The sequence below is a fragment of the Sesamum indicum genome, linkage group LG8, assembly GCF_026168435.1.
Source record: "Sesamum indicum cultivar Baizhima isolate 11 linkage group LG8, ASM2616843v1, whole genome shotgun sequence".
NCBI classification, from domain to species: Eukaryota; Viridiplantae; Streptophyta; class Magnoliopsida; order Lamiales; family Pedaliaceae; genus Sesamum; species Sesamum indicum.
This window is the reverse complement of record NC_142664.1, coordinates 28175004-28197691: the sequence shown is the minus strand read 5'-3', so window position 1 is coordinate 28197691 and position 22688 is coordinate 28175004. Positions and strand designations below refer to the sequence as shown.

The following is a 22688-nucleotide window of genomic DNA, read 5'->3' as shown; positions in this document are numbered from 1 at the left end:
TTCAAACTAATAAGTCAGGAAGAAACTTGTTAAAATTTAGCACCCTCCAAAATCTGGCTGAGTTATTTCTCATCATAATTAGCTAATAATTATAACCAGAATTAGGTGCTGATAATAAAAGTCAAAAAGATACGTAACGTAAGCATCCAACGTCCCTTCCCCCATAACTATAATGCATAGGGTATGTCTGAAGCTGCTACTTCCATTTTTGTTGCTTTTGTGTTTTCTCCTTCATTCCTATTATTCTTTATTTCGAGCATATGGTTATTGAAAAATACATCGATTAATAAGGGAAGATGGAGGTGATCTAAACAAATAAAGGGAAGGATGGACCGTAATAGATGAAGTGGTGAAAACACGCGATACACCTTCTATACCAGATGATGCTACTCATCACTGTCAATCTAATTTACTCTTCTATCATCCATGCTTTTAACACCTTTGATACATTTCGCCATTTATAGCAAGAGCTCTAATTACGCGTAATTCATGCTTCCAACTTTCTGCGCTTAGTGCTTGAGGTGGAATACATATTCAGTCAGGCGTTGTAATTTACTGGGATCCAGCTTCTGCTCTGTTGCAACTGCTTGCTTGTTCACGGTGAGCATTCGAGATGCAGGATCCATAGTCCAACCTTGTTGTAATGCATCTGCAAAGACAGAACTAGCTGTTGTTAATACAAGTCAATAGCAGTGAAGTATTCTCCAAAATCTTGGATTAGGGTTTAACAAGTTACAGTTGCAACTAGAGTTTAATTTGAAGGGGTTTCAGCAGAGTTTGAAGATAAGGATTTGTGACATTGAAAATCAATGGTGAACTCTTTTCAAATTCTAAAAGGTATGTCAGTGAACCAAGTGGATTATCACAAAACCGGCTCGATCACAGTCGATAAAGAATAAACATCTCTATTTGGGAAAAGATGTGGCTATTATGTGCAGATAAAACAGCATCAGGTCTCTTACAAGTGATCCAAATATTATCCCGCATTTAACATGCCATCAGGCTCCACCCCCATAGAATAAGAAAATGAAGAACAACAAATTTGAGGGCATTCAAAGCTATCCGCCAGCTCACATCTTCATGAAGTTACCACTTCAAAAGAATTATGTCAGCATTTTTTTTCCCTGCTGAATTTTCGTATCCAATACTTCAAAGCATCATTGATAACAATTCACCACGTGAATTCAATCAGACAAGTTTTAAGGTTACAACTTATGTAAGAAAGATGGAAGCTTACAGTTTGCTGCATCATCCTCATTCATTCCAAGGAAAAGAGCTGTATCTTGAATGCTTATGGTTGAATAAGCAGAAAGCAGCAATTCAAACATCCTCTTAGTGTAAAGTTCTGCGGTAATCACAAGTTAAACAGTAAATGAAATAATTACTGTTGTTCAGGACCATAGATGATAACAGCAATAGAACTGAAAAGATACATTTAACCAAGGTAAAGGCAGATTAAATGCCCTCTAAAACTGCGGAATGAGATCTTCGTTCGTGATATCGAGAGAGCCTGGAAACAGTGTGTTAGAGGGTGTCATGATACAATCACACCCCTCACCAGGGTCTTCCCTATTTGTCATGAAATGCATGTACAATTCCGATCCAAAGTTTCAATAATAGTACATAACATAATGATTCGAAGATATTTCTTTAAATAATAGGTCATAGCCATTTCTTTACTTTGGGGTTATCTAGTCAGGAATTTAGGTTATCTATACTGCTAGGCCTGGGTATGAGTAAGCAATCATCTGTCTAATGAGAAAACACAAATGTGTTATATTGCCTGTATCATATCCATATATATCTACAAGTGACAAGACAAAAGAATGAACCTTGCAAAGTCACATAAATACAGCACCCAAAGTGGCACTCTGTGCATTCTCTAGGTCATATCCTATTCGATGCTCTCGAGACGACTGTGGTCAGCAAGTCTGATATATGCTTCTTGACTAGCTAAGCAAAACTTTTGACAAGCATTTCATTGTCTCAGTCATCTCATCATTCTTTCTATATAAGGTCACCAATAGAATGTTATGGTATCAAAAGTACCAGAGATGCTGAAAATTGTCCTAAACCAGAACTGGTATGAATAAGTTTCTGATCCATTCTTCTATCTGCATAGCAAATAACTATTCACAGATACACAGCGGATAGAAATCTAACAAAAAACCCTGTAAAAGCAGATAAATCCCAAAAGTCATATCTCCTCAGTGCCCTTTCGCCTTTGTTATCCGAACAACAAAATCAATTTCAGATTGAACCTAAATATACCTCAGGATCCTAAAGTGAAAAAACTCCGGAAGAAAAGGCAAACTAATAACAATATCATCAATCAATTAATAACTAATCTGGCACACCCAGATGTGTGTACAATTAATTTAAATATAAATAATATAATTGTTACTTTTTTAAAATATATTTTAATTAAATAAATAAAAATTTAAAAAGATAGTGGTCGTGATTAGTTACTTAGAGAAAGTAGGGGAAGAAAAAGAAATGGTAGTGACGGGGCGACATAATTGAAAGTTGAGAAAAGGGAAAAAACCAAAAAAAATTGCTGAATTTTTTAAAACAACAAAAAAATGACAGACTATTCAAAAAAAAAAAAAGGAATTGGACAACAAAGAAAAGAAGTGCTCTGCAAATAATGAGGTATAGATACTCTTATACAGTCAAAGTGCAATACCTGAGAATGCAGCCACAACGCTCTGAGCCTCTGGACTCCAATTGAACTCACGAATGGCCTCATGAACACCGCAATAATCCTTTATCCACAACCTCTGCCCAATTTTCCAAGCAGCCAATACCTCCGGCTGCCTCTCTTTCACTGCGGATGGTATCACCTTAAACAAAAACCTCGCACTATTACTGCAACAAAAGTTACAAAACAAACAATACAATCACCAGCAGGACACCTTATTATCGACATACTAAATGCACACGTGAACATTAATTTATGCAGGGGATACAAATTACATGTCGTTAATATAGATGTGGACAAGGAGATGAATAGCATAGGGCCAATCGTCCCCTAAAGCGATGCCCTCCGATGCAGCCTGGAAACGTAAAAAGATGAAAAAGAGCAGAGAGAGACAAGAATTAGGGTTTGCAGGGGGGTAATAGGGAAAGAAGAGTGGTAAAATGTAGAGCTCGAACAGCTGACCTGAAGCATGAGGGTGTCGCAGATATTAGCGATCTGGTCGTATGATTTTGACGCCAAGGCGTCGGTGAGTGCCGAGAAATCCATTAATGGAACCGGAGCTTCGCCCGAGATGGTAGTCTTCTTCTTCTTCTTCTTTCTTTTCTTTTTTTTTTTTTTTTTCTAAAAATATAAGAAACCTAAATTAAATAGAGAAAAATACTCTTTTAATCACCCAACCATTATACAATAATATCATCCATGTATACAAATTCCTCCACTGTTCAAACGTTGTCTGAAATGAGTAACCTATATTACATATAAATATTAGACACTATTTTCACATTAAATTTTTTAAATAAATTAAATAATAATTGGATTTCAAATGTAGTCCATGAATTTGTATCAAAATTTATGATATTCAAACTTAATAAAAATAAGTCCAAACTATTTAAATATTTACGCACTTCCATAAGAAGGGTTCTTTACTATAGAATTCACAAAAAACATCATATAAAATGTCACAACAAATAAATAAAAGACTAAAATCTAAAAATTTTCTATTACAACGAAGTTATGCAACGTTTCCCTTGACATCAAACATAAAAAAAGATTATACATCACCATCAAAAAATAAACTTAAAACTCGTAGATCAATATCCAGAGAAGATAATTATGGGATTATTCTCATTATAAGCTACAACACCTTCTATTTAAATTAAAACCTTATATTTAAATTAATAAGTTCATTTTGTATATATTATTTCTTGTCTCGTAAATTATTTTTGCATACATAAAAATTTATATCAATAATTATAATTTAAAATGTTATTTGACACCAATAAAAATTTTATTCCTCACTAAAGTAAGATCAAATATCTTTATGGATTACCCATTATAAAAAATTAAATAAAAATAAAACATACTTATATTTCTTTCTAATAATCAACTTACCTCCATATTCTTAAAAAGCAAACAAATTATTCAAAAAAATATTTTCAGCATAGCATTTAAATTCCCACACTTTGGTTCTTAAGTGCTAATTCTTAATGTAATGGGGTAATTGGGCTTAGATAGGAATGGGCCCAATGAAAATGAGCCCTCAGACAGTAGCGCAGCCCAATGGGAAGAGCATTTGAGTTTGCGGTCTGAATATTATAAATTCATGCGGCCCTGTGAAGTAGGGTTTTTGTTCTAGCAGGTAGAGCCTCGACCTCAGGCGCAGCATTCAGGTTCGCGCCGTTGCTTCTCTCACCGTTCTCCCTCTCTCTCTCTCACGCACACACGCACACATACACTGGAGGTTCATCGTTGCTACTGCATTGGTTATGTTCCATTTGCTCATGTTTTGAGTTTTTCTATGTGGATGTGATATACGCTAACTAGTTCGAAATTCTGAGCGTGTGAGATTTCCAGTTTTAGATTCTTTGTTCCCGTAGCACTACTATTTCACGGATTTGCGTTAAATGGTGGTCTCAGTTTCGTATAATTCGGTTTGTCTGGATGATCGACGAGATTTAGCTTGTAATGCGTGATTCGTTTAGAAGTCTCTGTGTTGGAAGTACAGTGGTGAACTGAGCAAATGTTTTGCTTGAATCATGTGCGGTTCATTCTATTCATTTTCTTTGACAGTTGTGGTCGTTTTTGTTCTTTTAGATTGAAGGAGGTGGAAGATGTCGCACAGGAAGTTTGAGCACCCAAGGCACGGATCGCTCGGTTTCCTCCCGAGGAAGAGGGCTGCTCGCCACAGGGGAAAGGGTAACCATCATATTCGATTGTACTTGGTTATTGTTGCCTGGACATGTTTTCCATGAATGGTTGTAAAACGCTTTATTGCTTCTTGATGTGCGATGGTGTAAGAATAGTCAAATGTGCATGTTGGTAGAAGTTTTGGCTATCACAAAAAAGCTTTTTCCGCTGTTAGCCATGCCCCTTTCTTTTACTGGTATATGTCTGAGAAAACAGTTGTGTAAGATACTCTAGTATAAGGATAGGAATTTTGTTCCAATACCTCAAGAGAGAATACAATTGCATATTAGTCCTACAATCTGGAGGATAAAGAGAAAAATCAGGCTCCCAAAAACTATATATTTTGAATGGTATATGACCGGCATAACTATTTTGCCAAATCTTTTATATATTTTCCTATGTAAACTGCAATTGCTTTGTTGCCTTTCATCTTCCCTTCTTTGACTAGTCTCTTACTGGTATTGATCTTTAACTCTTCATTGAAAATGCAGTTAAGGCTTTCCCCAAGGATGATCCGACCAAGCCCTGCAAGTTGACAGCCTTCTTGGGTTACAAGGCTGGAATGACCCACATTGTCAGAGAAGTCGAGAAACCTGGATCAAGTAAATTATTCCGTCATTATTTTACTTCTGCTGGTTCACAATTGACTGAGATTTCCATGTTCAAGTGAAGCCTCCATATGTTGTTTTGCCATTTCCCCTGGATCACATCTCCAAATGCTCTATAGGGCACAAACTTTAATCCCATCTCCAGTTATTTCTTTATGAGTGACTTCTTTATTTACTCTGTTCTTAAAACTCTTTAGCAATTTAAGTCAATTTTGATCCTTGTTTCTCTAGCGGCCCACTTATCAATGTTTGTGTTTCCCTGAGGCTATCTCCAGTTTCTTGAATTTGTCTAATTCTTGGAAGCTTGAAAAAATTCTCATCTGTAAATGATTATTGCAGAACTTCACAAGAAGGAGACTTGTGAGGCTGTTACTATCATTGAAACACCTCCAATGGTTATTGTTGGTGTGGTTGGGTATGTGAAGACTCCTCGTGGTCTTCGTTGCCTCAACACAGTTTGGGCTCAGCATCTGAGTGAGGAGGTAAAGAGGAGGTTTTACAAGAACTGGTTCAAGTCTAAGAAGAAGGCCTTCACCAAGTACTCAAAGAAGCTGGAGACTGATGAGGGGAAGAAGGATATCCAGGCCCAGCTGGAGAAATTGAAAAAATATGCATCTGTTATCCGTGTGCTGGCTCACACGCAGGTAACCGATCTTAATTTCCTTAATTCTATTTATATGTTAGTGCCTTGAGTTCCACTTTGTGTTATGGACTTTTAACATCTCATAGTCATGATGCCAGGCCTACTTAATTTTAATTTTATTGATATACCGTTTGTATGTTATGCAGATAAGGAAGATGAAGGGACTGAAACAAAAGAAGGCACACTTGATGGAGATTCAAGTGAATGGTGGGACTATTGCCCAGAAGGTTGACTTTGCTTATGGTTTCTTTGAGAAACAGGTCCCTGTGGATGCTGTTTTCCAGAAGGATGAGATGATTGACATAATTGGTGTTACCAAGGGGAAAGGTTATGAAGGTGTGGTTACACGTTGGGGTGTCACTCGTCTTCCTCGCAAAACCCACAGGGGTCTTCGTAAGGTGGCCTGTATTGGTGCATGGCACCCTGCTAGAGTTTCCTTTACAGTCGCTAGGGCTGGTCAGAATGGCTACCATCACCGTACTGAAATGAACAAGAAGGTCTACAAGCTTGGCAAGGCTGGGAATGAAGAACACACTGCCAGTACTGAGTTTGACAGGTTCATTACCACACTTTAATTATCATGCTTTCATCTGCATCTCTCCTTTTTCAGTAGTTCTCTAGTGCTTGCACTTATACAGATGTTGGCAACTGTCATGTCTTGTTATATTGAAAAGCTCTGTTTATTGGTCCATTGGTATAGGATTGTGTGGCATACTAACTGAGGCTCACATCAATACTTGATTTCTCTAATTGTGTTCTTTGAATTACATTTTGTTTGCTTCTGAACTGAACACCTTCAGGTGGTCTTTAATCACCAGTACAATGAATTATGAAGTTCAAATATTCAGAGGATTTTGGTTTGCTTCATAGCTAATTCTTGTAAATGGAATGATGACAGGACTGAGAAAGATATTACACCAATGGGTGGATTCCCCCACTATGGTGTAGTAAAGGATGATTACCTGATGATCAAGGGTTGCTGTGTTGGTCCTAAGAAAAGGGTTGTAACCCTTCGTCAGTCTCTCCTGAACCAGACTTCTCGTGTTGCTCTTGAAGAAATTAAGCTCAAGTTCATCGATACCTCATCCAAATTTGGACATGGCCGCTTCCAGACAACCCAGGAGAAGCAGAAGTTCTACGGTCGTCTCAAGGCGTAGGAGTTCACTTAGAAGAATATGGGATACTAGTTTTTATTGCTTAAATCATTTTTGCATGAGTCTTAGACAGCTAAGTTTTATTATGGACTGGGTTCTTCTTTATGGTTGAAGTTTTCCAACTTGTATGCTGGTTTTGAAAGTTATGTGACATGGTTTCGTTGCCAATGGACTACAGCATGAATTTTGTTTTCTTTCATCTTAATTTTTATTTCCGCGAGTTCAATAAGAGTTATATACTATTCTAGTACTGGCCCTTAAAGAAAATACAAAATCATTTAAACTCTACACCAACTTTTATGTTTGAAAGTTGGATTTTGAGGAGAAAACGTCAGGTGGCTGTCTAACAGCCCACAAAGGATGTCGGGCTGGAAGTTGAACCCGAGCTATGGTGTTTTTGAAACCCTAAACTCCCCACAACTGGCCAACTCAGGATGTGGAGGCACATTCAATTATCATACACAAAGCAACCCGTACCAGATTCCCCTCTTCAGACAGTCGGTAAATCAGAGTACGGGGAATGAGACATGAAGAAGCAAGCAGAGTCGACAAAACTTTGAATTAATTAATTACAACAGAGAGGAACCAAAGGTCGCAAAAATCCTGCTCTCATAGTAGTAAGTATAATAAGTAGGCATTCCACTGACAACAGAGAGCGGCTCATGAGATCTTTCCAAATTGGCAGCTCTTTTCTCAATTGTTTTACACGTGGGAAATTCACTTTGTGAAATTCTCCAGGGTTTTGTTGAGAGAAGGTGAGTAGGAGGGTGAGATTAGTGTGTGGTTGGAGGAAATTGGTGAGTCTGAATCATACGCTGAGGCCATCAAATCCACACTGCTTGGAGATTAAGGATTGCTTTCTGGGACTGATGGCTATTGCACAATCCACCGTCACCTGTCCAATTCCAAACACCCACCACTCCACTCAATTATTAGCATCAACAGTCTGAGGAGAACACACAATTTCGTAACAGAAGATAATTAATATATACTAATATATATATATATATATATATATATCAGTTGAACGAGTCCACATGCATTGCTGCCAATACTTTTTCTTGAATCTCTCTTAAACATATACCACACAAATTCCCCATACCCATAACCTAATTTTCCTGACTCTAACATATATAGAGCTATCAGATTTTGATGGCCATAACCATGCTACACAATTATTTATTTACTAGCGTTTTTTGCACACTTGCGTATGGTTAAACTTTTAAAATATAAAATTATAAATATTTATTAAGTTTTTCATTTATTTATAAAATGAAGTTTTTTAATCATTTAACATATTTATTGAGTTTATGATAAGTGGAAAAAGTAGTTTTAAGTAAAAATAAAATTGAGTACATAAAAAATGATCCTTAAAGAAAGGCGAAAAAGTCAGAGTGAAGAAAAAAACAGAAGAGAAAAAACACCTAATTTAGCATTCTCTCTTTAAACAGAGTTACTTTTGAAAATACATTTTCAAAGATACACCAAATTAAAAGCCCGCGTGCTTCATTAGTAGTAGATTTATGTTTTGCTAAATTTCCACATCTCAGATTCTGCAACAGCCTACCACAAAAACACAACATAAGACTATCAAATATTTTCAAGAAACCAACAAACACAAAGTCAACATAAGTGGGCTCATGACAAACTGTCCACAACTTAAGATGTGGCAAAAAAAAAATAAATAAAGCAAAAACAAACACCCAAAAAAGTATGAAAAGTAAGAAAAAACATGAAAACCCTTCAACTTTAGTTGGTTCTATTTTTTAGGTAGTTTTTTTATAAAAAAAATAAATGTGTTTTTTTAAAAATTTAATATATATTTGATTTTGTACTAATTGAAAATAAATTAAACACAGTCAAATTTATTGTATAATATACTTATTATGTAATTAATATAAAATTTTTATCAGTCACATAATAAATAATTAATTGTGTTGGATCAAATCTGATAAAAAGAAAATTCACAAAGGGGTGGTGTAGGGCGCTAGTAAGGTGTAAGGGAACAATCTTGGGAGACGCCCACCGTCCGTCAATGCAATAATGGAAAGAAAATTAGTGAGCGCGACCACTGTCTGGGGCCACTCTTCCTCTCCCTACCCCAACGCTGCCCCTCTACTAGTCTTTCAGCTTCAACCAAAAATTCTATTCTAGATAGATTTTGGTAGAAATTCAATAAATTATAGGACAATTGTAATAATCTCTTGTTGTATTAGTACTACATAGGAGAAACATTGCATTACTTGCTGCCTATTTTGAGAAAGAAAATGTTGTCAAAGTTATTCTTAAAGAAAAATTAATGAACAATATTGTCAAATGTTTTGGTTGGAATGAGAGAATAATATGAGAGTTGCAATCATTAAATCATGAAAGTGACAGTGTACTGCTACTGCTTTTCACTTTGACAGCAGAGGTAACAACTTACCTAACCTCAATCATACCCTGCCTTGAAGATAAAAGTTCAGTTCTGGGAAAAACGCCATTGCCAGCGCATTTTAGCACAAGTAGTGTAAGAAAATGTGCATGGTAGCAGAACCCACAGGTGGACAAGGAGACAAAGCAAGCGTAGAAAAAGAGACACACTCTCTTGTCCCACATGCCCCAAAAATTTCCATGAATTACATCAAAAATTTAATGCGGTTTGTTATATTTAAACTAATTATATGATAGGTATGATATTATAGCTATTATGTGTTGGATTAAACCGATTTTTAATTATGAATTTTCGGTTACATAAGTAGAAATTCAAGAAAATGGAATTGTAGTGACGAAAATTAAGATTTATAGTGTCATAAAAAGAAGGTAATAAAGAAAGTGAAAATCGGATTTGTATAGGTATTAATGAGCTTAGCTTGAGGTGAGAGCTAACCTGCAAACCGGGTGAAGTGAACCCCAGAATCCGGATCTTCGCCCCGACATCACCGACGACCCTCAACTCGACCCGGTCGTTCAACGAGGCGTCTCTCACCAAATCGGCGGCGTCGGCTTGAAGCAAGCTCACACGGTCGACGGCAATGGTGGTTTCGATCCGTCTAATGCTGTGGGCAGGTTGATAGAATCCGGGAACCGTGCCCCGTCCGAGGGGTATTCCTCGGTACATGATGGTGAACCGGGACTCGCCGTACTTGATTCCAACTTTGTTGTCATTGGTGGCGGTGAAAAGCATGTGGACGTTGAGGGAGACGGCGGCAGAGGAAGCGGTGGTGGGGCTAATGCCCACGAATTGGACCCCAACTTGCTGGAGGTCGAATTCGGGTTTTTTGGGTTTGACGGCGAGGACTATGACGAGGATTACGGCGAGGACGAGGAGGGCGAGGAAAGAGAAGAGGAGAAAGAGACAGCAGCAGCAGCCGCGGAAGGAGGCGGAGGAGGAGGAGGAGGAGGAGGATGTGGGCGGGTAGTAGTGGTGGTGAGTGCCGTTGGCGGAGGTGGTGATGGGTCTGGAGGTCATCCTGGGGTGGCGTTTTGGTGGGTTTTCTTTATGATAGGGAGGGAATTCGGAAAATAGTGAAAGGGGATAAGCCCCACCACCACTCACGGCAGTGGCCACCACCTCTTCTGCTACTTTTTGCTTTTACACTCTCTGCCTCTCTCTCTCTCTCTCTCTCTCTCTGAGTGTTGCTTGCTTTTTAAGAGAGAGAAAGAGAGAGAGGGACTTGCGTGGGAATAGAAAAGGATGCATGTGACGGTGATTCTGTGATGGTGTTGGTGTGTACTATCCTTATATTAGCATGTTGGTCATCTTATTTGGGTAAAATTTCACTTTTAGTCCTCCAATTTAATCATATATGCTTTCTACATATATCTATTTATTTTCTCTTTTAAGTTTACCATTATGATATATTTATAATCCACATTTCATACATCTATTTACTTCATTTTTGGAATCATTCTTTATTTAAAATTATGATTCATTTTATAGTTCCACACTATATTTAAATAATTAAAGTTGATTATTACATAAATAATTTCAAATTAATTGTCGCTTTCAATAAATACAAATAAAGACTATCATTATAATACACACTCGTCCAAATTTATGAACTTAAATGTAAATTCTTTAATTGCAAGACATCAATCTTAAATTTCAAACAACATCTTTCACCTAGAAAAATAAACACAATCCATCTATTTAGTTAATTCAAAATATAAAGATAAATAAATTTTAATTTTTGTATAGTATAAGATAATTATTCGTACACCCAACATATAAAGGCCAAATGCGCAACATTTGATCGGCTAATGGACTAAATTTAGCCTTGCAGGACACAAAATGAGGTTTTTACCAAAAATAATAATAATTTACAAGACGAAAAGTGAAAATTTTCGTAGCTTATTTAATTATGTGGGTAACTTATTTATTATTTAATGTTGAGGAAACTTAAGTATTATTTTAGTTAAATGTTGCCTTCCAAAAATAACTCTTTAACCATCAAAGTTAGGTGTCATAGTAATATTATTGAATTAAATGATGTAGGCTTATGCTTGGAATTTAAAATTATGGATATCAAATTATTAGTTTAAAAATTTAGATTAATTTGGATATTTTTAATAATATTAAATTCTTTTATTCTAATTTTGAATTAAATTTTTTATTGAATAGTAATAAATTTTAAATTCATTTAATATGTAGTCATTTATTTTTTTTTTTAAATTGTTCTCTCAAATCTAAATTCATTTAAATATACTTCGTGGGGTGTCTTTGCATCCACTTCTCCCGAGATTTTGGTCTTTGGCATCACCACCTGAGGTTTCAATTTTTGACAAAGACCTCCCTTTTTTTATAGTTTTCCATGAAAGATTTTATTAAAATTTTAATTAAAAACTTAAATACCATAACAATATATATATAATACAAAAGCTAAAAAAAAAAAAAAAAGTCTTAATCTCTTTCCTATGAAACTTATAATAATATGTAATTAAAAACAACTCAAATGTGCCAATAAGATCTAATTTAAATGGTAAAATTGAGATTTTATAATTTCAGAGGTCATAGATTCGAATATCACCTTATGCATATATTGTGTCTACTTAATAGTAGATGTTGATTAAATTTTATTTATTTGATAACGTATTTCATTAAAAAAATATAATATTTCAAATTTATACATATAATATATATGATACATTAGTTAAAAACAACAATGTGTTCTCCATATATATATATATATATATATATGTGTATGTATGTATATTCTTCTTTTTATATATTTTAGAAATGATAAAAAAATATTAAAATAAGAAATTTGTGAAATTAATTGAAAAAATAATATTACCTCATGGATATCAGATTTTACTTAATCTTTTTAAAGCATTCACTCCAACTATCATTTCAGTCCATGTCCAAATGAAAATTTCTAATACGATTCATTTGTTTAGACTAAAACTGGCTTGCCAACAAATATTCCTATCCATGTATACGTCATTCTGGATAAGCTCCTATATTTCAAACATATATACGTATTCCATGTGTACATATATATACTCGAGCAACTCTTGATTTTTGCTACAACTTCCACACATCATAATCACATACCATACCCATCAAAAAACACAAATCACCAAATCAATATCTGAACAAACTATAAACTTAGATTCATGGGGAATACGAGTAAGCAGCAATAATAATCTCCATTTGCAGTTTTCTGAGTGCGACGGCACAGGCCAGGGCTTCGTTCATGGCGTGTCGAGCCCCAGACAGTGCCTCTTCCAGGCTCTGATTGATCATGTAATAAGAGCACAACTGGGTGAGAATCTGATCGTGTCTTTCCTCGTACCTAACTACTCTCTCTTCTGCTTCTCGCAACGCTTCTCTTATTATCTTCAGTTTCTCCACCGTAGCTTTTCTATGATGCAGTTTCCGGAGTTCCGAGGATGCAAGAACTAATGTTGCTGAGGCCCCTAATAAGGCGAACACGATGCGGGCAATGTCCATTTTGTTTCTGTTTCCAGTGTTTTGCGTGTGTGTGCAGTGATTGATGATCATAGCATGCATATATGGGCTCTCTTGATCAATGAAGGAATGTTGGTAGTAGTAGTTATTCTTTGCTTCTGCTCTACTCAATTCTTCTACGTACTTTTCTTACCATAAACACAAACATGACACATGCGAAAACATTTGTAATGTAAAGGTTTGTAAATTAACATCCCAAGTTTAAAAAAAAAACAATGAAGATAACAAGGTTGTTATCAAGAATGACTAGAAAAATAAAAATGAAAAAACCAACTACGCACATCCCTATCTACTACCTAGCTATATACGTATGCTTCACAGTTCATCGTTATGTTCTTCATACTCATGATCATCAGCATCCGTTGCGCCGTTTTTCTCATACACCTTCGTTATAATAGGATTGCACAAAGCTTCCAACTCTCTTGTCCTCTCGTCCAACTCATCCTTGTCTGCGTGCTGGTTCTCGTCCAACCACTCCATGGCGTCCTTCAGAGCACTCTCGATCTCTTCTTTATCCTCAGACGAGATTTGTTCTGCCAACTTGTTGATCGTGCTCTTCATGTTGAAAATGTATGTTTCTAGTCTGTTACGGGCTTCGATTCTCTCTCTGGTCATCCTGTCCTCCTCTGCAAACTCCTCTGCTTCCCTTACCTTCTCTTCAATCTCTTCTTCACTCAGACGTCCCTTTTCGTTCGTGATGGTGATGGATTCCGACTTCTTGGCTGCTTTGTCCTCTGCTTGTACGTGCAGTATGCCGTTCACGTCAACCTCAAATGCGACTTCTATTTGGGGGACTCCCCTGCAAGAGAAATATTGGAGTAAATGTGTTGTAAGAATTACAGGACACATACTTAGTTCCTCAATGTTCAGCGTATTACTTACCTTGGAGCAGGTGAAATACCAGACAGTTCAAAGCTTCCTAGTTCTCGACAGTCTTTCGTTAGTGCCCGTTCTCCTTCGTAAATCTGACAACGTTAAGATCACTCGGTTCAGACATGACCTCTTCAGCTCATTATAGAGTTGCAAGTACCAATTCTCATACCTTGATTGAAACTGTGGTTTGCTGGTCTTGATAAGTAGTGAAAACCTGCGACTTTTTGGTTGGTTTAACTGTGTTTCTTGGGATGAGTTTTGTCATAACTCCACCCACTGTCTCAATCCCCAGGCTCAAAGGAGTCCTATCAATCAACACAATCTCTGCAGAAAACAATTTCAAGACACAAAATAAACATTAAACAAAAATGGCCTCAAAACAAAACACAAACATGATGTCTTCAATTAAGAATCATTACTTTCCGTCTCCTCGCCGCCTTCCCCACTAAGCAATCCGCCTTGAACGGCCGCTCCATGAGCAACAGCCTCGTCTGGATTCACACCCTTGTTCGGTTCTTTCCCACCAAAAAACTCCTTCAACAGCTGCTGCACCTTAGGAACTCTCGTGCTACCTCCAACAAGCACGATATCATGAACATCAAACTTGCTTAAATTTGCATCCTCCAAAGCCCGTTTCACCGGCCCCATCGTCTTCTTGAACAAATCCATGTTCAACTCCTCAAACCTCGCCCTCGTCAACGCCTCAGAGAAGTCGACCCCATCAAACAACGACTCAATCTCAACGCGCACCTGATGCTGGCTGCTCAAAGCCCTCTTGGCCCTCTCACATTCCTTCCTAAGCTTGCCAAGAGCCCTCTTATCTTGGCTAATGTCTTTGTCATACTTATTCTTGATCAACTTTACAAAATAGTTCATAAGCCTATGATTGAAATCTTCGCCTCCCAAATGAGTATCTCCACTAGTTGCAAGTACCTCAAACACTCCATTGTCGATGCTCAAAACGCTTACATCAAACGTACCACCGCCCAGATCGAAAACCAGCACAGTCCTCTCCCCTTCATTGTCCAAACCATAGGCAATTGCAGCCGCAGTCGGCTCGTTGATTATCCGCTCCACGTGCAGCCCTGCTATGGTCCCTGCATCCTTAGTTGCTTGTCTCTGTGCATCGTTGAAATAAGCTGCACAAGCAACACCAAACAAACTTTCACTTGTTTTATCAAAGACAGAAGCAGATCTTGTCCAACGTAAGAACCTTGAAACTATACCTGGAACTGTTATGACCGCACGTTTGATTTTCTTGCCCAAATAGGCCTCTGCTGTCTCCTTCATCTTCTGAAGTATCATAGCGCTGACTTCCTCAGGACTAAACACCTTAACTTCGCCATCCTTGATCTTGACTTGTATGTAAGGCTTGCCGTCTTTCCCTACAACCTTGTACGGCAACATCTTCATATCTCGCTGGACCTCTGGATCATCAAACCTACCAAAACCCACCGTAAAAAATCCCAACATTACTACACCTCTGTCATATTCTAACAGAAACTTGTTAAGTTTCCAAGTATATATATCGAACTTACTTCCTTCCAATAAGCCTTTTGACGTCGAAGATGGTGCGTTCAGGGTTGAGGGTCGCCTGATTCTTGGCGGCTTCTCCGATCAACCGCTCCGTATCGGTGAAGGCAACCCACGAAGGGGTGATTCGATTTCCTTGGTCGTTGGCTATGATGTCGAGTTTGCCATGTCTATAGACTCCGACGCAAGAATATGTGGTGCCCAGGTCGATTCCGATGACTGTCTGAGACTGAGAGCTCTCAGCAGCGGCTGCTATGCCTATCAAAAATTCTGCAGAAAGAAACAATAAAGTTAAGAATATGCCAATATGGTAGTAGCAGTAGTAGACAGAGATATAAACAGACATGCAAATACATTAATTTACCTGAAGCAAAGAGGAGAAGAAAGCACACAGCCTTTTCCTTGAAACCCATATCGATTCTTGCGTTCTCTGCTAAACACCAACTGTAATGAATGTGGGAGAGTTTAATCTTTGGAGGTGGAGTGGAGATACGTATATATATATTTGAGGTTGGGAAAGACCGACAAGGAGAAGAGTTTCTAACCTTTTAGGAGTTTGATTGATGGAGCTTAACGTAGTGTTGTCAATGTCGCGTATAGTCAGAACAACATAAGTTTGATGATCTAATCTATTATTATGTATGAATGTTTCATTTCATTCATCATCCGCTTCGCTTTTTTGTTTTCTTTTTTTGACCTAATAATTATTGAAATTTCCTATGTTGTGCATATTACCTTAATTTTACTCACACTCTATAACGGTTTATTATTATAATATAACTTTTACATGTTGTAGTTCCATATATTTAATTAATTTATAAAATTATGTAATTTTTGAATGAAATCAAAAAATTGTTAATTTTATTCTTATGGAAATGGAAAAGTCTGAAAAATTGACAACTTAATCCATCAGAAAAAACAAAATTAAAAATATTCGCAAGTGCATTATGATCAATTTATTATAAAAAATAAATGAAAATCTAACGAAAATTAATGAATTGGATTAATTATCGTAATTGTGCGGAAAAACTAATTAAAATTTACCCCATAATCTAAATTGAATAATCAGCATATGTGTTGATCTGAATACCTTTTTCTTGCTTAAAGGTATGATTGTTTTTGGCCTTCAACGTTGTAGAAATAATTGGGTTTATTACATATTGTTATTTGAATTAGTGTCAATTTTTATATTTTGATATTTTATGTTTTATTTTTTTTATGTTAATTTACCATCTAAATTTTATACTTTATCATTTATAACTATTTTTTTATTAGAAAAACATCACACTACATGTGATATTTTTCACATATGCACAACATGCAATATTTTTCTAATAAAAAAATCAACAAAAGATGATCATATATGACAAAGTATAAAAATAAGCATAGTTTGAATTACAAAGTATAATTTACCCAAAATAATATTTACTTTTCTCCTTCTCCACAAAATTATTATTAAAACCGCGTCATCGTAATATTAATTTTTCAAAAGTAACTTGTCGATATGATGACCATTTTTCTACTTAATTAAAAAAAAATAAAAAAATTGAAACAAATTGCTAAGGACCTGGCGTCATGTCGTTTGAAAATGTGAACAAATCCAAGGCTTAGATAACATTTTTATGAATTTTGGGTATTTGGCCCAAAGCGAACCAGTTCCGCTTTTTGCAAGGCCTCATACATCCCAAGGCCGATCGGCTGGATTTTTATCGGACCAAAGTCTCATTCCACTTTCTCAACACCAAAAAAATCCCAAACAAAAAGAAACGCGCACACACCTCCACTGCACATAGGTCGAACTGCATCTTTCGCCAATAATGATTACGAACGTCAGGTGCTCTTTCTAAGAAAGCAATATTTCAATGAAACCATAACAAACAACACGAACATCCATCCATAGAATAATAGAAACTTTTAATTCAGAAAAACAAATCTAAAAACTCAGTAAAATTCGACGTTCCATTCCTCCAAAATATTTCACAAGTGAAGCAATACTAGAGGACTCAGAGAATCAATTAGGATCCTAGGCACCCACAAATTCTTTTTAACTTACCAGACGCTCTGAAGGATGCAAGACACCAGCAGAAAAGTGCAAAGATTAAATATTTGCTCCCCTGCCCTACTCATCCTTCTTCTCCTCGATTGGGCTACCGTTACCTGCTTCTTCTACTTTCACTGTCTCGTCAACCCTTCGATTATCATCAACGCCAAGCACATCATCCATCATATCATCCTCGCCGACATTTATGTCTTCCACATCATCCTCGTCTTCATTGTTATCTTGGCCAGGAATTTTTCTAGTCTTTGGCCCATGCTCGAGCTGATGGGTTTCGAGTTCTTTGTCCATTGTCTCCTGTAAGTTTGCCATATCGTTATTTGCTCTCCTACCTTTTCTTCCATTCTGCCACCTTTCCAGCTCCTTGTCAACGTTTGCAACATACTGCTCTGCAATCTGCTTCTGATATTGTGATAGTTCGTCTCTCCTAGCAGCCTTCCATTCTTGAAACATCTGCGGCAAGATTTAGTGTAAATGGATAGCCAAAAGAACATTACACAAACAATACATGAACAAGTTCCCAGATAAGCCAGTGTTGCTCAGATGAAGACAAGGTAACAGCACTCCTCACGGATAAGAAATGTTGTTCTAACAAGTAACAGCTGCTATGTGACGAGAAACTCACCTGTTCTTTCTGCTGCTCAGTCAAAGTTGCTTGATCCAGAGGTTTGGAGAACATGTAATAAATTGGAGGCTCTGCCTTGGTCCTAGAAGATACACAAGCAAAAGAAACAAATGAAAAATGTCAAACGTATTAAATAAAAATTCACAAAATCAACCAAAACTCGAAGCAGGAAACTATGGGTCATTAAGCTGCTTCAATGTTCTGCACATGAATGGTCACTTATCTTGATGTCAATAAAATTGTGAATATGGACACTTTTGGACCAAAATTAGAAATAACCTGCACCGAATGACAGTGATATAGTCAAAGCTCAATTATACTCAAAACACATCCACAGATTAGATTCAAATCCAAACCAAAGTACCTTATGAAATTTCCAAGTTTTTTGTGGTGCTCACTCCACCGAAGAAACAGCAATTCCAACTTTTTTTCCTCTGCCTTTGCAGCAATACGTGCTCTGAGAGTCTGACAATGGGATGGGTAACAGCATAAACAAAATATTTCAGAAGTTGGATCTTATTCTGCATAATGCTGAGTGTAAAACACAAAACATCAGCACAGATATAAAATGAATCAATCAATTGTAACGACAAACCAAATCCCTCTTCCGCTTTTCTGCAATCTGTTCACGCTCTTGTTGCCTCAGCTTTTCACTCTCTTCACGTGCGCGTTGCTCAGCCTACACAAACATGAAAATCCCAGGTAAATATTATGCACATAAGAAATTCTTATCATTCACAAGAGCGCTTAAGCTCTCAGCTCTACTTCCCAGTAACATGCAAGCAGTTGCATCTAATATCTGTGCTGACAGTCCTTGATGTAATTAAATCTTAATCTACTTCATAATTAACCAAAACATATATGCTGAAATTGTACAAGGGCTTGCTGTAGCACCAGTAATTAATTAAAACCCCATGGAGAATGGCCCTTCAAGGTAAGATTTAGTTGTAATGCTTTTACCAAATTTGTACTTCTATTGTTTAAAATGTTATGTACATGATAGCAGTAAGAGAAACCACCTAGAGATTTGAATTGGATAACAACAGGAAAAGTAAGTGAAAGCAAATTAATAGCACTAAAGCAGGGCTAAATGCCATAAGTGGAGTACTTGAAGTTCTTTACTCCAAGTGGAGAAGAAGTATAGAAATTAATACACAATGCCGTTGTTTACGAGGCACATGAAAAAATTAAGGTTGGAGCAATTGCCAATATCAACAAATACTACGTAAGCATGGTAATGAGGTTATGAGGGTTTGCGGATGAAAGGTTACAGGGTGGCAGACAAGGAGGGGGGAGAAAATACCGTAGGTTTTGTATGTTCTAAAATTATCTCAAAGTGACAGTCTTACCCAGTGTTTAAAAGATGCTGCAAACACTAAAACTTCAACCAAAAAAGGGGGTACTAAGCTAATAAGTTGTGTAATAGATTAGCAATCTCATATATACACAAAATAAATTCATCCAATATCCAACTGTAAGTTCATCAAGTTTAACCAATGTTAAAACTGGTGGTTGTCTTCAAGATAGTTACTGGTAATTCATGAACCTAAGCTACTTACTACATTTTGCATTCTTCTCATGGAAGTTGCAGATGAACAACAGGAAGTAACAAAAAGATGTGAATGCTCACCCTCTTCAATGAATCGGATCTCCTCATGTATGCCTCCGTACCTGACAGTTGCATATCTTCCTTCCGGAATCTCTGCATGTGCAGAAAAGAAAAAAAGTGAAAATTAGGACAATAGTCACAATACTGCCCCTAAAGTCCAGTCCTAACCAACGCAATACTACAAATTATGCAAGTCACCATAAAATTAATTTAATTTCTCATCCCTAAGAATATATCAGTGTACACTGGTAATGGAGAGGTTTGCATACAAAGGAACAAAATATCAATCCCTGATCGACTCATGCACCTTAGAGTGTTTCTACGAATTTATCAAATTAACAATGAGAAAAATTCAAACAATTTTCTCAAATTTGAGAAGTCATTTACCAGCAGAAATTAGACCATAGATTAAGATATCTACCCTCAAAGACTGTATATTATGATTGAAGTCATAACACCAACAGGAAATAAATATCAACTAACATATGGATGACTATTCTCGACCCAAGCTATCCAAAAATAGCAGTACAGTCATATAGTGGGTCCTCCATCAAAGACTCCAGAGGCGCCCCCTCAACAATCCCCATTCCTCAGTATTAGCAGAAAACTAGAAATCTACTGACACTACCACAGCGTTATTACATAAATAGCATCACATCAAGTAGCAAAAAGCTAGATGCAACTCTTCTCTTTTCATAACCGACAGCCAATAGAACACAAACAATAGCACACGAAGAAGCCAACACGAATTAGTTGCGAGCTTCTTTACAATATTTGGCTGCTCTATCTAAAAGCACAAACTAGTCATAAAGAGTTAAGAGCAGGGTGCATGCCGTATATTAGAAGGGTGCTCAAAAAGGGTGCATGCCGTATATTAGAAGCTAGTTGAATAAAGCATGTGGCGTCTTCGAAATAACATAAATGAGAAGGCCACAAAAAGTCAGAAGTGAATACCTCCAAAGTCCCAAGAAGCTGACCTAACATCCTCTTATTCCTGCTGACCAAACTAGGGTCCTCATTCTTCGGCAATACTCTTGGTATGTGTTCCGCTGGAGGGATTTCAAAATCCTAATTAATCAAGCAAAAACCAGAGCAAACAAGAATTCATTCAGCTTAGCAGGAAACTTGACATAACACTCTTCCAACAACTTCAAGCAAAAAGCCAAATCTCTTTTACCATCTTAGATGACCTCTGACTACCATCTCTCCGAGACCAATTGGATGGATTTTTCTCACCCTGGCTTGCATTTTCATTTCCACTATCCCCTATTTCACTGGCTACATCATTCTTCTGCACATCCGTTGCAGCTTCAGAACCTTCCTCCGCTATTTCCCCATCTTCAACCTTCAACAAAAAAGGAAAGCATAATTTTACTTAAAACACATAGAGGCTTTAATGCTGTTGCTCACGTGAGATATGAATGAACGAAAAATCTGCTCAAATTCCAATGGTTTTATTCCTAATTCTAACTTTCACGCCCCAATTCCTCGACACAAAAAACCAAAACACACTATGAATTGAACTTTAGAGCTTCTCCACACCTTCACAACAGCCGAGGAGAGTCTCCTCTTCGCCGGTGGCTGGTCCTCCGCATCGTTCCTCTCGGCCTAAACATTTAATAAAAGAGATTAGAGAAACTGAGAAAGCAAAATATCGAGATTATGCTACTGTAAAGGTCAGAGAGAGAGAGAGAGAGAGGAATTTACAGGTCGAACAAAGCCACGCTGGCGGCCGCCATTGGCGGCAAAATTGCGCGGTCCGGCGCCGGATAATCCACCCCGTCGAATTCCCCTGGGATCGCGAAGCCGCTCCGTAATCTGCAGCACAGGAAATAATCAAAAAAAAAAAAAAAGAAAAAGAAAAAATGTTTGCACTATTAAGCGAAAACTGAACAAGCAGATATTCAAATACAGATAAGTATAAATATACAACCTCACGCTGTTGGCGGTAGAGTTCATCGATCTCCTTGCGGAGTTCTTCCTCCGTCTTTTCAGCCACCGCTGTGCTGCCCATTGAGAGAGAGAGAGAGAGAGAGAGAGAACGCTGCAAAACCCTTGAGAGAGTTGCTTGCAACCCTGGCTTCAAAATCGTGTAATTTCCAGAGCTATTTCTGTTTTACTTTTTATATATTTTTATATAGATAAAGCTATTTTTTATATCTGTATTCTTTAATCTGAGATGACAACTAAATCAAAAATTCCCAACCATTTTATTTTTAAAAACAAAATTACATGAATTTAACAGCAAATTATCATCCACCAAAAATAATCAATAAAATAATAAATAATATTACTTTTGGATCGTCACATAACTCATATAATATTTAATATGCCTATTTATCTATTCCTGTAAAGCTAAATTTTATAATTTCTAATTAAAATTTTATTCACTATAATTATTACTTAAACGGTAAATAAATAATTATTCTTAAGAATTAAAAACAATCTCAAATCTCCCCTAAGAGGTTTATTCCAATAATTCAAAATAAAAAAAAAAGATAAAATTATCTCAAATATAAAAAATGATAATATATTTTAAGATTTATATAAAATTAAATTTACCTAAAATTTTATCCATTGTAATTTGTGGTCAATTTTATTAAATATTTAAAAATTAAATAACAATTCAATAATAAAAAAGAGATTAAAACTTAAATACAAATAATTATTATTATTTATATAAAAATAAAATTTCTGTATTTGCCCCACAGCTTATCCCTAAGTTGTGAATAAAGCTTTTACCTGA

General features: G+C 36.6%; 5 protein-coding genes and 1 long non-coding RNA gene across 9 annotated transcripts; 2 read left to right on the top strand and 4 right to left on the bottom strand.

The window, feature by feature from the left end:
• Positions 1 to 264: 264 nt before the first annotated feature.
• Positions 265 to 3389, bottom strand: LOC105169171 (COP9 signalosome complex subunit 8). Its single transcript, XM_011089501.3, has 5 exons — positions 3164 to 3389; positions 2977 to 3056; positions 2687 to 2868; positions 1238 to 1345; positions 265 to 649 (listed from the first exon to the last, which is right to left on the bottom strand). Exons 1-5 carry the CDS (start codon positions 3245 to 3247, stop codon positions 510 to 512), a joined length of 594 nt encoding a protein of 197 aa, XP_011087803.2. The 5' UTR covers positions 3248 to 3389; the 3' UTR covers positions 265 to 509.
• An 877-nt stretch (positions 3390 to 4266) lies between these two features.
• Positions 4267 to 7492, top strand: LOC105169170 (large ribosomal subunit protein uL3). 3 transcript variants are annotated; one of them, XM_011089498.3, is made up of 6 exons: positions 4267 to 4371; positions 4796 to 4897; positions 5380 to 5490; positions 5836 to 6140; positions 6286 to 6695; positions 7038 to 7492. In XM_011089498.3, the coding sequence occupies exons 2-6, from the start codon at positions 4813 to 4815 to the stop codon at positions 7294 to 7296; spliced, it is 1170 nt and encodes a 389-aa protein (XP_011087800.1). In that variant the 5' UTR covers positions 4267 to 4371; positions 4796 to 4812; the 3' UTR covers positions 7297 to 7492. The 3 variants fall into 3 exon arrangements, with proteins under 3 accessions (XP_011087800.1, XP_011087801.1, XP_011087802.1); XM_011089499.3 differs by lacking the exon at positions 4267 to 4371 and adding an exon at positions 4519 to 4542; XM_011089500.3 differs by lacking the exon at positions 4267 to 4371 and adding an exon at positions 4572 to 4708.
• A 346-nt stretch (positions 7493 to 7838) lies between these two features.
• LOC105169169 (uncharacterized) lies at positions 7839 to 11002 on the bottom strand. Of its 2 annotated transcripts, none has more exons than XM_011089495.3 (2): positions 10163 to 10999; positions 7839 to 8188 (listed from the first exon to the last, which is right to left on the bottom strand). In XM_011089495.3, the coding sequence occupies exons 1-2, from the start codon at positions 10742 to 10744 to the stop codon at positions 8102 to 8104; spliced, it is 669 nt and encodes a 222-aa protein (XP_011087797.1). In that variant the 5' UTR covers positions 10745 to 10999; the 3' UTR covers positions 7839 to 8101. The 2 variants fall into 2 exon arrangements, with proteins under 2 accessions (XP_011087797.1, XP_011087798.1); XM_011089496.3 differs by lacking the exon at positions 7839 to 8188 and adding an exon at positions 8703 to 8856 and having other exon boundaries at positions 10163 to 11002.
• Positions 11003 to 12685: 1683 nt separating this feature from the next.
• Positions 12686 to 13341, top strand: LOC148787342 (uncharacterized). The gene is made up of 2 exons (XR_016066667.1): positions 12686 to 13040; positions 13135 to 13341. It is a non-coding gene; the product is annotated as an uncharacterized LOC148787342 (long non-coding RNA).
• A 135-nt stretch (positions 13342 to 13476) lies between these two features.
• On the bottom strand, positions 13477 to 16204 carry LOC105169436 (luminal-binding protein-like). Its single transcript, XM_011089827.3, has 7 exons — positions 16017 to 16204; positions 15658 to 15922; positions 15346 to 15560; positions 14539 to 15258; positions 14289 to 14443; positions 14129 to 14211; positions 13477 to 14045 (listed from the first exon to the last, which is right to left on the bottom strand). Exons 1-7 carry the CDS (start codon positions 16063 to 16065, stop codon positions 13562 to 13564), a joined length of 1971 nt encoding a protein of 656 aa, XP_011088129.2. The 5' UTR covers positions 16066 to 16204; the 3' UTR covers positions 13477 to 13561.
• A 1319-nt stretch (positions 16205 to 17523) lies between these two features.
• On the bottom strand, positions 17524 to 22049 carry LOC105169168 (protein-protein interaction regulator family protein). Its single transcript, XM_088884208.1, has 10 exons — positions 21876 to 22049; positions 21650 to 21760; positions 21485 to 21550; positions 21120 to 21287; positions 20897 to 21010; positions 19964 to 20035; positions 18929 to 19012; positions 18698 to 18798; positions 18334 to 18415; positions 17524 to 18161 (listed from the first exon to the last, which is right to left on the bottom strand). Exons 1-10 carry the CDS (start codon positions 21954 to 21956, stop codon positions 17772 to 17774), a joined length of 1269 nt encoding a protein of 422 aa, XP_088740334.1. The 5' UTR covers positions 21957 to 22049; the 3' UTR covers positions 17524 to 17771.
• Positions 22050 to 22688: the final 639 nt, after the last annotated feature.

Excerpts from the sequence above, each read along its gene's own strand:
- LOC105169171 (XM_011089501.3), bottom strand. The coding sequence starts at position 3,247 with ATGGATTTCTCGGCACTCACCGACGCCTTGGCGTCAAAATCATACGAC. Across the intron at positions 3,057-3,163 it reads GCGACACCCTCATGCTTCAG|GCTGCATCGGAGGGCATCGC; the intron begins GTCAGCTGTTCG and ends TTACGTTTCCAG. Across the intron at positions 2,869-2,976 it reads CACATCTATATTAACGACAT|TAATAGTGCGAGGTTTTTGT; the intron begins GTAATTTGTATC and ends CTTTTGTTGCAG.
- LOC105169170 (XM_011089498.3), top strand. The coding sequence starts at position 4,813 with ATGTCGCACAGGAAGTTTGAGCACCCAAGGCACGGATCGCTCGGTTTC. Across the intron at positions 4,898-5,379 it reads TGCTCGCCACAGGGGAAAGG|TTAAGGCTTTCCCCAAGGAT; the intron begins GTAACCATCATA and ends TTGAAAATGCAG. Across the intron at positions 5,491-5,835 it reads AGTCGAGAAACCTGGATCAA|AACTTCACAAGAAGGAGACT; the intron begins GTAAATTATTCC and ends TGATTATTGCAG.
- LOC105169169 (XM_011089495.3), bottom strand. The coding sequence starts at position 10,744 with ATGACCTCCAGACCCATCACCACCTCCGCCAACGGCACTCACCACCAC. Across the intron at positions 8,189-10,162 it reads TCACTTCACCCGGTTTGCAG|GTGACGGTGGATTGTGCAAT; the intron begins GTTAGCTCTCAC and ends GGAATTGGACAG.
- LOC105169436 (XM_011089827.3), bottom strand. The coding sequence starts at position 16,065 with ATGGGTTTCAAGGAAAAGGCTGTGTGCTTTCTTCTCCTCTTTGCTTCA. Across the intron at positions 15,561-15,657 it reads AAAAGGCTTATTGGAAGGAA|GTTTGATGATCCAGAGGTCC; the intron begins GTAAGTTCGATA and ends GGGTTTTGGTAG. Across the intron at positions 14,444-14,538 it reads AGGCGGCGAGGAGACGGAAA|AGATTGTGTTGATTGATAGG; the intron begins GTAATGATTCTT and ends TGTTTTCTGCAG.
- LOC105169168 (XM_088884208.1), bottom strand. The coding sequence starts at position 21,956 with ATGGGCAGCACAGCGGTGGCTGAAAAGACGGAGGAAGAACTCCGCAAG. Across the intron at positions 21,288-21,484 it reads TCTCCTCGGCTGTTGTGAAG|GTTGAAGATGGGGAAATAGC; the intron begins GTGTGGAGAAGC and ends TTTTTGTTGAAG. Across the intron at positions 18,162-18,333 it reads CTGAGCAGCAGAAAGAACAG|ATGTTTCAAGAATGGAAGGC; the intron begins GTGAGTTTCTCG and ends ATCTTGCCGCAG.